Raw genomic sequence first — 17,015 nt, forward strand, 5'->3', positions numbered from 1 at the left:
CGTAGCCACAGAGCCGCGTGACAGCCTCCTCCTCCAGCCCGTGTAGGGCAACAAACAGTCCGCCTGGCATGCCCTGACAGACTCCACAGCCAGAGACCATGGTGCGCCACGGTCTCCTGGTTGTCACTTAGTATGATGCTCCATCGATGTTTGGAAGCGCACACACTCTGGCCTGATGACACCGGAAGCATTTCAACTGAACCCACAAGCGCCTTGGGAGGTCGAAAAACGTAATAAACTAAACTTATTCATAGAGACTCGGAGATACATAGCGACTCATAAAGACACAGACACTGGGTGAAAAGTGGACTAAGTGTTGCCCAATCCTGGCCAGCTGGCTCAACAAACCTAATAAACAAACGTTCCCTAGAAGGATGACTGTAACGGTGTGGACGACCCAAGGTGACCGGAGTTACATGAGGTAAGGGGGGTGAGCGGTTATGGGGGGAAATCCCCCATAATGGCGCCAGAGTTTGGCCTTGACTGGGGGCGGGACACGAATTGGCCAGTCAGGGCAGGTCAGTTGGCGTGGGTGAGGGGCAGTCGATGGGGTTATGCGTGATTGGTGCCAAGTGTGGTTAACAAAAAATCAGGGTTAATATAAACGAATTCACAAAGTTCCGATTGGAGGACGCTGTGTGATGCCGCCGCCACGAAGCCGTTCGGCAGGCGCCCCATCCCCAACCTTGCCACCACCAAGCAACGGAGCCAACCCCTTGTCCCCCTCACCTCACCTCACATGAACACACCCGCACGCATTTCCCCCCCCCCCCCCCATAGAGCTCCGAGGGGAGGTCACCTGGCCGACCGGTTTTTATCCGAGAAACCCTTATCGGGATTAACTCTCACGGTTTCCGGCGATCAGGGAATTGGACGACCTCCCCCGTGCTACGTTGCGCCGCGGCGCTGCGACCAGCCTTAATATGGTGTGGTCGCGGCATGGGGCATTCGGCCACCGCGGTTGAGGCACATTTTCCCCCCCACACACACCCCCACGGGTCGACGAGACAGGCGGAGGAAAGAGGGAACAGCATGAATAGCGGGACCGCAGGGGCTCTTGCGCATAGTCATGGAGGGTTGGGATCATTACGCTTGAGCGCGCAGGCCCCATTGTTAGGAAGGGTAAGGGATTAATTAGGATTTACGCCGCGCACGCCGCTCACTGATTAGCATATCAAAAGCGCCCGGAACCGCCGTGCGCGTGCTCGAGGTGCGCGAGCCCATTGTTCAGCGCAGCATCCTTTTGAGGTAGGGAGGATAAATAGAGGGCGCAAAGGGGAAATCGGTCTCTTCTCTCCAGGCCAGCGTACCAGCCGCAGCTCCAGCCAGCGACCCGGACGTCCGCGCGACGCATCGAGGTGCGCTGTTAGCACAGGGAGCGGCGAACCACCGCGGGCACCAAACAGTGAGTGGGGAGGTGAAGTAGGGTATCGTAAGCCGATAAATAGGGAATAGGTCCAAGGGAAGTAGGATAGGCCAGCCTCGTCGACTTATACTGATTTAACATCTAATTCGCAGGTAGCAGATAATAAATCATTAATAGCGAAGCGTGGTCTCGTGTGATCTTGTTGAGCAGTGTGTCGCGTGGGGAGCTGCGTGTGTGTGCGTGCGTCCACCTCGTGTGCGATACAGGTGCGCGATCATAACGCGAGTAGTCAGGGGTGAGCGTAGTGCTGCGGCTCGCCTCGGGGGAGCGCTGTGCAGAGTGGCGCGAGAGTGGGTGTCGCGTGTGTTCACTCCGTGTGTGATACAGGTGCGCGATCATAACGCGAGTATTCAGTGGTGAGGGAGTGCCGCGGGGAGCTGTATGCGTGGGTGCGCATGCATTCGTTGCGTGTCGGATACGGATGCGCATTGGTAACGTGGTTGTTCGGCGTGGAGGCGAGTGCCGCACAGGGCTGTGGACGGGCACGCGCTCGCGGCGTGCGGGAGCTGTGCGTGGCGGTGTGAAGGGGGGGAGTGTGCCGTCTGATTGATGATGCTGTGCGCACGTGTGCCCGCGGCGTGGGGGCGCGGCGCGAGGCTGTGACAGTGGGGGCGTCGTGTTCGAGTGCCGGCGAAGCCGTGGCGGGTAAATAGGGAGGTGGGGTGACGTAGACGGGATAGGGGATGCAGGCGGGAGAGACCCCGGGGGCCAACGGCCCTCACACGCTGCACGTGCCAAGTTGATTGACAGGGGCTGAGGGTCGGTCCGGTTTCACCAACAGGACACCCTGAGGAGCCATAAGGACCATGCCTGGAGGAAAGCCCTGCCCTGCATCTCTCCGGAGAGGCCTCGCTGGAGGCAACTCTACTCCAGCCCGACGTACAACCGCATCGGCGACCTCAGCTGGAGCATCGCCCACGGCACCGTCACCACCAACGCCTCCCTGGCGCGCTTCACCGACACGCCCCCGGAGTGCCGGTTCTGCGGAAAAGTGGAGACGGTGGCGCACCAATACGTGGAGTGCAAGAGCCTGGACTCGCTGTTCAAGGTCCTGAGAAACATCCTCCTAAAGATCAGCCTCCACTTCTCCCCGACGGTCCTCATTTTTGGATACCGAAAGGGCGACGGACCCCAACATCTCCAGGGGCTGGTCAACGTGCTCGTCGGCTACGCCAAGCTCGCCATATACAGGGCGAGGAAGGTGGCCCTTGAGGGGAAACGTCCGGCCAGCAGCCTGGGCATCTTCCGCGCTCTGGTCGGAGCCAGGGTGTGGCTGGAGTTCCGCCATGCGCGGCTGACCCACGCCGTGCCAGCCTTCAAGGAGCAGTGGGCGATGGGGGAGGCCATGTGCTCCGTGGCAGATGACGGGGAGCTCTGCATGCTGTTATGAGCTACCCGTCGGAGGCCGTCGGACTGCGAGGGGGGCGGCGTACATAACGAGAGAGTGAGCGCGAGAAAAGGAGCGAGAGAATGAGCGAGAGAGAGAGCGAGCGAGAGAGTGAGCGAGAGAGCGAGCGAGAGAGCGAGCGAGCGAGAGAGTGAGCGAGAGAGCGAGCGAGCGAGGGCAACATAAAGCCCCGTTTAAAAAAAAAAAAAAATTTACGAAATGATGAACGAAACAAAGTGCCGAATACACCGAGCATCATCTTGTTTCCACTGATCGTAAAAAAAAAAAAGAGAGACGGAGGCATGGCACCTAGTAACAGGCAGCTGGTTGGCTGCTAGAGGCAGAGAGAGAGAGAGAGGCAGCAACGGAGGGATTAAATTTGGGTATTTAGGTGAGGGCTACACGTGTATGGGGCCGTGGTGTGTGTGGCCTTCACCGGATGCGGTCAGCATTCATCGGGGGCGCGCGGTGTGTTTAGCATTCGCCGAGGCGGTCGGTGTTCACCTGGGGTGGGGCAGACGATCGACTCTCACCATAACCAAGGGACTCTGGGAGAAACCCAGCTACTACTGCTTGGCAGGCAGCTTAGTGACCAAGACAGCATCTGCGTTGAGTTGTTCAACGTGTGGTTGGAGTCACCAGCTAAGTCCTGAGACTGTCGTCGCGTGGAGTCAATCGGAACGCTCTCGAGAGCATAAACTCCGTGACCAAGGCTGCAGCCATGTCGAGTTGCTCAACGTGCTATTGATGGCGCTAGCCAAGTCCCGAGACTGCCGTTGTGTACCCAGGACTTTTGCTGCGTTGTTTTATCACCCAAGAGTGGATCGTGCGTAAAGGTTGGTACTAAGTCGTCGCGTTTTCTGTATCCGTTTAGTCGCCACGGTGTTCAGTGATTGTCAAGACGTGGGTACCCTGTGAAGATGTGTGCTGTTAGCGTTGAAGAGTGTGTTGTACTTGTTAGGAAATGATTATCCATCAAAGTTGGTTCGTGTCCTTGTGCATAGTGCATCAATTGTGTATAACGAATCAAAAATACTCTTCGGTTCTTTTGGTAAAGTCACGTAGGTAGAAATAAAATAAATCACAATGTTTCGGGGCAACACAAGCCTCCGTCGTCATCAGGCGAGAAATGGGGAGACACCGTCTCGAGCAATGGTTTATATACGTTTGCTTGTGCCTAAATGTCGGTTTAGACGGGTTAGCAAGTTAAAGGGAATATGCAAAGAAGTTATTAGCATGTGAATATAAAGAAGTTATTAGAAAGGTTCGTAAAGGGGATGTTAACGTTCGTGGGCTCGAATGAAGTCACGCAGGAACTGAACAAAGGCAGCCGTGTTGTCCACTGCGAAGGAGAATAAGCAGCTACGTTGCCTGCTGTAGCAGCAGTGCTGTCTGCTGGGCTGTGATAGGATTACAGCGATGTCGGACAAACCTGGTTAACGACATACTTGCGCAAGTACAGGTTTGTAAAACATTTGAGAAGGCCAAGAGCATAAGCATATGCTTGTACACAAGTGATACATTTGAGAAGGATTAAAGAGGTTAATAGCATGTTGAGAGGCTCGTAAGAGAGAGAGAGAAGATGTATAACGAGCTTTGGGAAAGAGAGTCGCATGTTAACGTTAATGAACTCGGTAAAGTAATGCAGGGAGACTGATCGCAAGGGCGGCCGAGTTGTCTACTGCGGAGGAGCAGAAGCAACTGCGTTGTCTGCTGGAGCCACAGTGCTATCTGCTGGGCTTGTGAGAGGATCACAGTGAGTTAGAACCAACCTGGTTATTGACATCCTTCCAGTGGTTATTCAGCTTATCCTCTTATTCTCGGTTGAAGTTGTCTCTATGTTTATAGATATGGATGGCTTCATGGACAAATCTTTGATGGTAGCCTGAAAGTTTGCAGAGTACCTTGGTCTCGGAAAAAACTATATCGTGTGAGCCCACCATGTTGTAATAATGGTCGGCAACTGCGGAGGTGTTGGTTCTGCCGTGTTTCAGATCTGCCTTGTGTTCGCGAAAACGGTCCGAGATATGTCGTTTCCCCAATGTAACACCCACCACAGGTACACCTCAGTTTGTAGACTCCAGGGTATTGTAGGTCAGGAATATGACTGCCTTCACCGATGGGATCAGATCATCGATTCTGTGTACTGTATTGAATCAGACCTGGATCTTCTGTTCGTTTAAGATTTTGGAAATCTTTTTGGTAACCCCTGATATGTATGGTAAAGTGGTGGTTTTGATTGGATTCTCAGATAGTTGTTTCTCCGTGGTTGGATAAACAGCATTTCACCAATGGTAGCGAATGTTTTTATGGAGACATTTGAAACAGATGTCATCCAGACATCCCACCCTACGTCCTTCCTTGTGTAATAAAGGTCGTGGAGACAACTTCTGAATTTCAGTATTCTTTATTAAGTTCGGTCACAGCTCTCCCTATACTCGTTCCTTTTGCTCTATGGCTCCTTCACGCTGTTGGCAGACAGCGAGAGAGGGAGAAAGAGACTGTTTCGACCCGCCACGTGGCAGGCTCCGGACCACGGCACCAGCGTGGCTTCGCCTTCGTTCCTTCCAGCTCTGACCATTTGCTGTCCGTCTCCACCCCTTTTAATCCCTGGCCCACATGGTGCCTCGCAGCCAATCCTCGGCCACCTTCCTGGAACCTTCCAGAGCCCATCCTCTGGCTCCAGGGCCACGCACCTAACTCGCCTCCCCATTGGTTGCAGCTGAAGCCAGCAGAGCCAATCATACTCTTCCAGGTGTAACCTTCGCATTACATCAGGGCCGCGCCCCTGGCTCGACTCCCCATTGGTTGTGGGCTGAGGCCGGCAGAGTCAATCGTTATCATCCAGGTGTAACCAATTAATCATCCAGGTGTAAGCCATTTATCATCCAGGTGTAACCTCACATTACACTTGTGGAACAGATACTTTGTTGACACTTTCGTCATCTGGCCACATGACCTGCCAGCACTGAACCAATTTGTCATCCACATCAATTCCATACACCCATCCATCTAATTCACCATGGAAGTAGAGAAGGATGGCAAGCTACCATTCTTGGATGTTCTGATTAAAAAGATACCTGATGGCTCGTTGGAACATGACGCATCATCGAGGAAAGCCACCCACACGGATTTCTATCTTAAGCCGGACTCCCACAACCACCCGGCCCAGAAGAATTTGCTCATCAAAACACTACACCTTAGGGCCCACTGCATCTCCGACCAACACCACATATCCTGTGAACTGGAGCACGTATACCAAGCCCTCAGGATGAATGGATACTCGGACCGCACTATTCGAAATGCTGTTTCTCCAACCATGGAGAAACAACCATCTGAGAATCCAATCAAACCATCACTTTACCATACATAGCAGGTGTTACCAAAAAGATCTCCAAAATCTTAAACAAACAAAGGATTCAGGTCCAATTCAATACAGTACACAAAATCCGTGATTTGATCCCATCGGTGAAGGAGGTAATTCCTGACCTACAATACCCTGGAGTCTACAAACTAAGTTGTACCTGCGACAGTAGTTACATTGGGGAAACGAAACGACATATCTCGGACCAGGTTCGCGAACACAAGGCAGATCTGAAACACGGCAGAACCAACCATTGTTACAACAAGGTGGGCTCACACGATATCATTTTTTTCTGAGACCAAGGTACTTTGCAAACCTTCAGGCTACCATCAAAGATTTGTTCATGAAGCCATCCAGATCTATAAACAGAGACAACTTCAATCGAGAAGATGGGTATGAACTGAATAACCACTGGAAGGATGCCATTAACCAGGTTGGTCCGAACTCACTATGATCCTCTCACAGCCCAGCAGACAGCACTGTGGCTCCAGTAGACAACGCGGTTGCTTCTGCTCCTCCACAATCTACCTGCATTATTTTACCGAGTTCATTAACCTTAACATGCGACTCTCTTTCCCAAAGCTCGTTATACATACTCTTTGGTTCTTTCGGTAAAGTCACGTAGGTATAAAATAAAATAAATCACGACGTTTTGATCACAACACAAGCGGTCGTCCACAGGCGGAAAAAAATATAATCCAGCAGTGGAACTACTGAACCAGCGAGAGAGCAGTTACAACAAGGTTATATATGTGGCGATGGGTCTCTCAACATGCTATTAACTTATTAATCCTTCTCAAACGTATCACTTGTGTACAAGCCTATGCCTATGCTCTTGGCCTTCTCAAACGTTTTACAAACCTGTAATTGCATAAGTATGTCGTTAACCAGGTTTGTCCGAACTCGCTGTGATCCTCTCACAGCCCAGCAGACAGCACTGCTACTAAAGCAGACAATGCAGCTGCTTCTGCTCCTCCGCAGTGGACAACACGGCTGCCTTTGTTCAGTTCCTGCGTGACTTCATCGAGCCCACGAACGTTAACATCCCCTTTACGAACCTTTCTAATAACTTCTTTACATATTCCCTTTAACTTGCTAATCCATCTAAACCGACGTTTAGGCACAAGCAAACGTATATAAACCCTTTCTCGAGACGGTGTCTCCACTTTTCTCACCTGATGACAGAGGCTTGTGTTGCCCCCGAAACGCCGTGATTTATTTGATTTTATTTCTACCAACGTGACTTTACCGAAATAAACGAAGAGTATGGATTACTGCAGTCACAAAAGCTTCAAATCTAGATTGAATAAAAAAAATAGTTTATAAATTCAAAATCTTGTTAAGATTCTCTGTATTCCCGATTGCATTGTCTATCTTTCTGTCACCGTTAAAGAACATTTAAAAGTCCGCATTGGTGCCCTATATTAAGGGAATTGCATGGGGGAGAAAATGGAGCGGAACTCCTCTCTCTCCCTTATTGATAAAAAACAGCTACCCTCAACAGTGACAGACCACAATGCCTCTCATATACGAGGCAGCAACGCTCATAGTTGTGCACAGATGTATTCAAGAATCCATTGCAGCACCGCTATCACCTGGCCACCTAGCAAACAAAGTCAATTGATTGCTATGTTTAGATTTGGACATATATAGGGTATTATATTTAAAACATAAATAGAAAACAGGAACAGAACAGATTGCTAATTTTTTAAACATCCTTTATTCCCAAAAGAATTAAATGACAGCGTTGTAATTCTCAACATCTGCATATGCCCATAATACAATCTAATATTGCAATCACGTAATATATAATATAAAAGTTCACATTGTCAGCTTCAGAATACATGGATTTATACAACCGTTTCGTCAAACATAAGGGTTCCTTAATTGTGATGTAAAATAGGGATCTAAGTTCAAACTGTAATGCAGAACTTGCAATTTAGTCTAACATATATGTATGACCATTCATGCGAAGAAGAGGTGAGGCTTCAATAGAGGAACTGAAAGGAGGTTAAGGAGGAGGACTGCTCACGTACAGGGGCAGTGTTGAGTCAATGGGCGAGGATGTCCCCGAATTCTTCAAAGCTTTAACCAGGATATGTTAGCCCCTCCTTACATCATCTCCCTCGCCTGGTATGCAGGATGTATTGGGTTTAGTCCCAACCATAACGCCTGTATATTTGGAGTTTACATGTTCTTCCTGTGATCGCATGGATTTTTATCTGGGTCCTTCGGTTTTTTACTTCACAATCAGTGACATGTGTTTAGAGTATCTGGCTGCTACTAAACATTTCCACATGATAAGCTACTTTGCTGAGCTATCATTTGTGGCCAAGTCGCTTCTGAAAAAGAGCAGTGGGATTTGCCTGGTAAATAAAATAGGTGTTTTTTGTTTGTGTTTATGTTAATTGAGGAGGCGTGTTTAGTATCTGCTCTACAACTACCACCGATTGGCTGACTGTATCGGCCAATCCCAAGCCTCGGCTGTATGGAATGAGGATGGCACGTTCTCTCCGCAGTTCCCTGAGACCAGCAGACACCTGGGTGAGATGCCAAAAGCACACGTGTGCTCTCTCCGGAGAGGAGATGCTATGCCCAGTGTCGGATTTCGGTTAAAGCTAAATAAGCTACAGCTTAGGGTTTTAAGCTGTAGCTTATTTAGAAAAATACTCTAAAACGTTATTTTCATTCCGATATAACAAAATTAAGCAGGCATTCCTCGATTTACAAACCCTACGCCTGACATATCTTAGGGCCCCAGCAATGTCATAATCCGGCCCTGGCTATGCCGCTCACGAAGTTGCAATGTTTACCCGGGAGGGAAATTATAAACTAAGGGCAACATCTCAATTTTCATGAAAGTTGTTAAAGATGGTAATGTAGCATAATGGGATTTATCCGATTGCACCTGTCCACTCTCACATTTTTTATGATCACTGACAATGTAACACTAAAATCACATTTATATCACAATATCTCAAAAATACCCAGTTCCCCTTAAACAAATCTGGCATCTTTTTATAAATTCCATACCATATAATGTATTATATTTAGTTGAGCTATTATATTTATTCGATTAAAATGTAATTTTAATTAAAGGATAACATTTTTCAAAAATGAAAGAATCAAACTATGTTTTTTTTTGTACGCATGATACCGTATTAATAAAAAATTTAACCAGTCTGTAGAAATATGAATAGCTCGGGTTGAGCAGTTATATCTATGGAACCCTTTTTGCCGGTATCAACATGTTTGCATAGTTAACCACAATAACTTAACACCTCCTGAATTATTGCCAGAAAGGGTAAAGCATATTCTTTTTTGCACAAATTTGATAGGGAAAAAAAGGGTCCCATAAAAAAATATGATGCTAATTTGATGTTAATTTTGTCTTTTGTTTTCTTCCATACTGCACACTGCTAATTTGTTCGGTGGGATTCTAGGCCCGAGGTTAGTTTAATGAAGCCTAAGAATTTCCACACCCTTGCGAAGACGCGCAGATCTACGTCATTGGTCTCACAGCGTGCCAGACGATTACCAATGCCCGTCACGTACCACAGGCCATCCACCCCTTGACACATCAAGATTTGGGATGCTCTATCCTGAAATACAAGAGGACATAATTAATTAAACTTTTGTTTTACTCCAAAACACATGCAGCCATGCTTCAAATTAGTACAATATTTGGCCATTCAGACAAAATGTGTTGAAACAAAAATTATATCTATGGAATCTAATCTTCTTTCTGAAGAAGACTTTGAAATAAAGTTTGTCCAATTCATAAACCCCTGGTGCTCAGCTGTTGTAGAGTTGCCCACTTCTCCGGAGTACAAAACACAATGCAGATGACCTACTCATTGTCTCCAAACTGTATTGTTTATTATTGTAATCTATTTAGCCTACCTGTCCCCCCTCGCAAGGAGTAACGATAGTAGAGGGACAGGGTGGACCAGCTACACTAGCGTCAGGTGTTTGAAAAGACAGCGGAAAAAGTAAAGGTGGAATGACCGAAATTAGCAACCACTCACCCCAAGCCAACATGCAGCATAAATACGGTTGAAAAATAAACAAGGTTTCCAATTGGTAGAAAGAGGCTTCCATGGTGATTGGTCAGGAGGCAGACTTTTAAACAGTGGCGGCTCCTGCAAAATCTCTCACGGGGGGGCAAATGTCTGGATGATTGATAAGGATAAGGTCCACCCATGCAATGGATACATTAACAGCTTAAGCATGTAAAGGCAACTTCACTTCTTTAATATTAATGAAAAATAAAGTGACTCTTACAATACATCTTGTTTGTTTCTATACTCACTATTAAAACAAACCACTCAAGTTTATTTTATTAAAGATTCCACTAGGTGGCAACAAATTATATTGTTGGATGAAACGTGCTTACGTATGATGACGTAAGCACGTATGATGACGTAAGCACGTTAGGGCGAGCCCTCCCGGAAGCCATAGAGAATGCATTGCAGCGCCCCCGTTCGAAAAAAACCATCTTTGAATGTAAGTCTATGGGGCCACTCGGGGCGATTCTCAGCTGGAGGGAAATCGCCCAAAAAGAGGCGGTACTCCACAGAACGTAGCATGACGCTGATTGGACTATATCCAGAGGCACAGTGACGGCTAGCGTGACTCTGTGGTTGAATGACATTGGTGGTGCGTCGCCCAATCGCCCTAATGAAGAAACCGCCCCTGCTTTTAAAGGGATTGGAGGAATACGATTTGAACGGGATTAGGCATAAAACAGAGAGGAGCCATTATAGAGGAAGATCAGGGATTGGCTAAGGGAAAAACAGTGACAGACGGTTCCAGATAGGCGGCTCGAGGAGTGGGAACGTTCAAAGGAATTTACAATCTGAAGGAAAAAAACCAAGCCTCGGGTCCCGTATTGTGGCTGTGTCCCAATAAAGTGGCTCTTATTACATCATCGTCAGAGTCGTTACAAAGGGAAGCCAGTGGAGTTGAAGGAGCAGAGGCCACGTGTGAGAATTAAATATTGCATCTTTGCACAAAATGAAAATATTGGTATACATCGCCATAATGTTTCATCCTATCACTTACCACGCATGTTGCGGACTCCGTGCAGATCATCCGACTCGTGATGCCGCTGTTGTTGTACTGGAAAGATTTGCACTCATTCGTGTCGATGATGCTGAAGGGTGCAGTTTGTCTAGCTGAGGCTAAACAACCAGTACACAAATATACATCATGACTAAGTAACAAAAAACACAATGTTACTGTGTTCACCAGGTGAAGTCCATAGTGCTATTTCCTTTTTTCAGAGGTGACCTGGCTACACGTGATGATAGCTCATTGAAGTGGCTTATATCAGCACGTAGGAATTTATAGTAGCAGCTAAATAATGTAAAGGCATTTTGATTCGAAATGTGGAGGGGTCATCCGGATAAAAATCCATGCGACCAACACAGGGAGAGAGAGAGAATGTGCAGACTCAACATATGGCAAGTCCTCGATTAACTCGTCGTGTTCTTTGGGTCTTTCGGTAAAGTCACGACAAACAAAAACAATTTTTTGTTACAAAAAACTACGACGTTCCGATGACACCGATTGCTTGTGTTGAGATTGAAACGTCGTAGTTTTTTGTAAAAAAAATAGTTCGACGTAACTTTACCGAAATACCCAAAGAATATGAACTCCTGCAGTCACGAAAGCTTTAAGTCAAGATTAACTCATCGTGTTCGTACACATTTTATCTCTAAATGTAGTTTTCCCATTAAGCAACACATTTCCATACAATGCGGAATGTGCACCATTATAAAACGCGGTTTGTGAGTGGTTGATGACAAACTATTTTCTTGAGCTGCGAGGCTGAGCGATAGTGATACGATACGTGCAATGATACAGTTATTTGTCCTGCCATTTCACTGTGATGTGTGGTGCATCTCGCCGAACTTTATCGTTAGATTATTCATAGGCAAATGTTTTCACTTAGCACATTTTTTGGGAAATGCGGCGCTTTTTAGGAATGTATCTACTACCACGTTAAACGAGGACTTGCTGTCATGCTGTAAATGTGCAAATAACACTTACTTCCGTAAAGGTAGCAGTATTTTCCAGGATAAGGTACGGGTTCAGAAAAATATGGCAAACATGCTGGCTTTAGATGCTCCGATGGCTGTATGGTTTGACTCAACTCCACCACAGCTACGTCGTAGTCAGGGAGGGAGGCATTGTACTTTGGGTGTAAAAATATATTGGTCACTGGAATATTTCCAGCCCAGCCCCAATTCGATCCCCACCATGAGGTGCTAATTATTTGCCACCAATTCACTCTCCACTCATAAGTTGGTCGGCTGAAAATCACACGCACATGAATAAAGATTAAATTAACTTAAAATTTGTATTCAAATACTGTATATTCATCTCGTGGTATATGAGGCACATAGACTACACGTTCTGATGTTGCATCTAACTCGTCTACAGTGATTCAACTTGGAGGCATAAGCTCATATCAATACTAAAATATTACTATTTTAAAGAAATGTTATTAGAAATAATGTATATTTGCCTGTAAATTATTAGGACAAGTCAAGTAAAATAAATGCAAAGGTGAAGCTCTGCTATTAATCGCTTACGCCACTGTTGGCAATATGACCTCCACTATACACTCTACCCCACCACAGGCAATCTGCCGATGCATTCATACGACCAACCAAAAGTATACATCTATTTGAATTCTTTTTTTGACTTCACGTAAATGCAGTTCTTTCAGCATGGAGGGAGGTTGATTGCCAGATTTCACCTCAGATAAAGCTCATGAAGAACGTGGCTTCCGTAATAATATCATTTAATTGGCACAATCGCAAACTCTTATTCTACATTGTACATTATCAAGAATTACATCACACATCAAAAAGCATGATGTTAACACTTGGATTTTTCATAGCCAATTTATGATTTCTTTACGACTTTTAAACGCATGTTAACACATCAATCTCCCACCTTATCTTGCGTCTCCCATCATGTCCCCTCTCCTGCTCTTTCACAGTTTTTTCTCAATTCCTGTCCCTCCTCCCTGTGCCCAATCTCATTTCCAATCTTTCTCCTTCTTTGCACCCCTCCACTGGAATGAAGTTGCCCTATACATTAAGCAGCACTGCCCATAGAACCAACACTTGCCGTAGACCCAACAATCACCATAGACTGAACACTGCCTATAGACCGAACACTGCCTATAGACCAAACACTGCCTGTAGACCCAACACTGCCCATAGACCCAACACTGCCCCTGTACATTAAGCAGCCCCCCTCCTTAACCTCCTTCCATTCCTCTATTAAATCCTCACCTTTCCTCTATATACCACATGTAAAAAGAGCAAAATACATAGCAGTTAACACTTCTTTAAATTACATTCTAATTTATTATAGTCATGTTAGTTGTAAATATATTCATTGTGTTATGGGGAACCTCGTTCAAATCCTTGGCTGTACGAGCCACACCAGTATTGTCTAGTATCACTATTTACATTTGTAATAAAGGACTCTCTCTCAGATGTCGATCTCCGTTGTCCTTTATTGGGTTCGTAGAATCTCCGTACCACGGCGTCTCGCTCAGGCCCGCGTCCCGCTCGACGACCTCTCCACAGCCCTTGGCTGCTCCGTTGTGCGGGCTCCCTGCTGTTCCAATATGCAGTCTCACTGCTGCCCCGTCAGGCGATCCTTGCAGCCACACCACTGCCTCGCTATCTAGCGTCACTGCTGCCCCTTTCACAGCTAGCCTCTCACTTCCCCATTAGCTCTCTTCGTCTGACACCGATGGCCGTCGGTGTCGACGTCTCCCACCGCGTGGCAACCGCGCCACACTCTCTGTCTTGCCCAGCGTGGCCTCCTCGTATTTCACTCCGTCTCAACTCCCCTTTCCCCCTCCGGTTCTCTCCCTAAATCCTCTCCCCCACGTGACCCTAACTCTACCCACTCCCCACGTGACCCAGACTCCACCCCCCCTCAATCCTTGCTTGCATTACACGACCCCCCCCCCCTAATGAAAACCCAGCCGTCCCCGGCTGCAACAATTACAAAAAAAATAATGCGAGCAATATTGGAACCATCTGGCATCACTGGACAACGAAGAGTATAAACGATAACAAGAACAATAACAATCAACGAAAGGAAAGGGATTTGGAACGCGTGCGGGTCGCCGGCCCATCCCGAACGGGCGGCGGTACCCCCACGGACCGAGAACGCGACGGGGTCTTAAGATCGACGGGAGTAGAACCGCCCGCCGCTGTTGGATGCCCGTCAACGCCAAGTTCCCGTCTCCCAGGGAGACCCAAGTCCGGGGTCTCCGGCAACCGTGTCTGTGGTGGGGTTGGAAGGGCAGCGGGGCCAAGTGGCCCCGTCGCCGTGGTAGGCCCACCCAGAGCAGGATTCGCCACATCCGCCTGCGTCACGGCTGGTTTGTCTGTAGAAGGCACGACAGGCGCGCTTGCAGAGTCAACAGGCAAGGGCAGAGGTGCGTCGGGCGCAACAGACACCGGCAAGGCAACATCAGGGGATGACGCATCCGTCCGCGGGGCAACAGAGGGCTTCAGCCTAGACGTATGAACATACCAGCGCCGCAATCCGAACCGAACCCGTGCGGATTGCGGGTTAGGGACTTCAATAAGCTTAACCGGCCCCTGCCATGGTTTGTGAAGCTTAGGGGAGGTCCCCGGCCGCACCTGTGGGCAGTGCAGCCATGCCATGTCCCCCACTCGCCAGGGGCATGTACCAGTCGAGCGTCGGGTGCAACGCTCGTTTCGCACCTGAGCCTTGGCAGTAGCCAACCGGGCCCCCTCCCGTGCCTCGGCGACGCGTCGAACCGTGTCCTGAATATATTCGGGGAGAGGTTTAACAGGACCCTTCGCCCCGTACTCAGTTGTACTTCCACCGGCGGCACATTCTCGCGGCCGTACATGAGAAAAAATGGAGAATACCCAGTGGACGCATGAGGCGTCATCCGATACGCGGAGAGTACCCCAGGTATATGCAAGTCCCAATCAGCTTGTTTCTCGCCAACCGTGTGACATAGCATGGCCGACAGCGTCCGATTAAGGCGTTCCACCATGCCATCTGTCTGCGTGTGGTATGGAGACGTACGAACCTTCTTGGTTCCCAGAGCAGCGCACACTTCCGCCAACAATTTGGAAGAAAAATTTCGCCCCTGATCCGTGAGTAGCCTCTCCGGCGCCCCCTTGTCCATCACATATCCAAATAGGAAGGCGTCCGTGATAGACGCCGCCGACTGGTCGGGTAAGGGCCAAGCCATCGGCCAGCGTGAAAGATATTCTACCCCGACCAGCAAATATTTATTACCCCTAGCGGACGGCGGGAAAGGTCCCAAAATATCCAGCGCCACCAACTCGTTGATTCGAGACACTTGTATAGACTGCACCGGCGGCACGTAAGGGTTTTTAGGCGGCTTCCGCTGGGCACACTCGGGACACGCCCGAATGTGTCCGACGACATCCGTCGTCATGCCGTGCCAGAAGTAGTCACGCTGTAATGTTAACAAAGTCTTCTGCACCCCGAGATGTAACAAAGTGTCGCCGTGCAGAGTCCGAATCAATTCGTACCGTAGCGACGACGGTACCACCAGACGCCAGCGGTTATGCAATCCCTCTCTCCACATGAGCAACCCATCCCGGAGAGCGGCCCCCGGCGTCCCACCAGACAGCAATTTCCCCGCTCCCTTCGCAGCCCGACTCCATAAAGCCCCCAACGAGTCGTCAAGCAATTGTTCGCGAATCCATACCGAGCGCGGCAGGTTCAGAACCCCATCGGCCGGTCCTGGGCACACCGGAGCCCCAGGCATCTCGACAGCTGACACGACAGGCTGAGGGGGTAGCCGAACCAGCGTACACCTATTCGTACCCGACGCGCAAGCGCAAGGGGACCCCTGCGGTAATCTGGAGAGTGCATCCGCATTCGCGTGACGCGACCCCTTCCGATATTGTATGTCGAATGAAAATTCCTGCAGGGTCTCCAACCATCGTGCCAATTGGCCAGATGGTTGGTCAACCCTCAGGGTGTATTGCAGAGCCGCATGGTCCGTGCGCACAATAAATGACCGGCCATAAAGATACGGCCGATATTGGCGGAGAAAATGGACAATAGCCAATAATTTGCGGCGAGTGACGCAGTAGCGGGTTTCTGCCGGGGACAGTACACGGCTACCGTAGGCTACCACGCGCTCCACGCCGCCTTTGGACTGTGACAGAACGGCCCCAATCCCAGTGTCACTAGCGTCCGTATCCAGAATAAACGGTCTATCGAAATCCGGATAGTCCAATGTCGGCGCCGTTGCCAACCGATCGCATAGGCCCTGAAACGCCGCTTCCTCCGGCGGACCCCAACTGAACCTCCGACCTTTACCCATAACGAGGTGCAAGGGCCTAGTGATCATAGCAAAGTTTGGGAAGAACCTGCGATAGTATGAGGCGAACCCCAAGAAGCGACAGACGTCCCCAACCGAGGCCGGGGTTGGCCAATTACGGACGCACGCCGTCTTCTCCGGGTCCGTGGCCACCCCGTCCGCACTGACTATGTGTCCCAAATAATGCACGGATCGTTGCAGTAGGTGACACTTTTTCGGTTTGAATTTTAAATTTGCGGAGCGCATCCTAGCAAAAACCGTCTCCAATCTCTGCAAATGTTCGTCAAATGTGCGGCTAAAGACGATGACATCGTCCAAATAAATCAAACATGTCTCCCACTGCAGACCCGTTAACACCATCTCCATCAACCGCTGAAAGTGGCTGGAGCCGCATTCAAGCCCATCGGAAGGCAATTAAACTGAAACAGTCCCTGCGGCGTGTGAAAAGCCGTCTTTTCCC

At 48.8% G+C, this 17,015-nt stretch overlaps 1 protein-coding gene across 5 annotated transcripts in view; it reads right to left on the bottom strand.

Annotated features, from left to right (window-relative positions):
- Positions 1-7,878: 7,878 nt before the first annotated feature.
- LOC133359879 (deleted in malignant brain tumors 1 protein-like) overlaps positions 7,879-17,015 on the bottom strand; it is a 144,005-nt gene continuing 134,868 nt past the window's right edge. For all 5 annotated transcript variants that reach the window (XM_061578440.1, XM_061578438.1, XM_061578436.1 and 2 more), the window contains 3 exons: positions 12,232-12,494; positions 11,242-11,360; positions 7,879-9,779 (listed from right to left, as the gene is read on the bottom strand). In XM_061578440.1, the coding sequence (XP_061434424.1) occupies positions 9,597-9,779; positions 11,242-11,360; positions 12,232-12,494 (565 nt within the window). In that variant the 3' untranslated portion in view covers positions 7,879-9,596. The remainder of the gene's footprint in view (positions 9,780-11,241; positions 11,361-12,231; positions 12,495-17,015) is intronic.

The sequence above is a fragment of the Lethenteron reissneri genome, chromosome 66 (assembly GCF_015708825.2).
Source record: "Lethenteron reissneri isolate LAM-NWPU_2019-01 chromosome 66, ASM1570882v1, whole genome shotgun sequence".
Taxonomy (NCBI): domain Eukaryota; kingdom Metazoa; phylum Chordata; class Hyperoartia; order Petromyzontiformes; family Petromyzontidae; genus Lethenteron; species Lethenteron reissneri.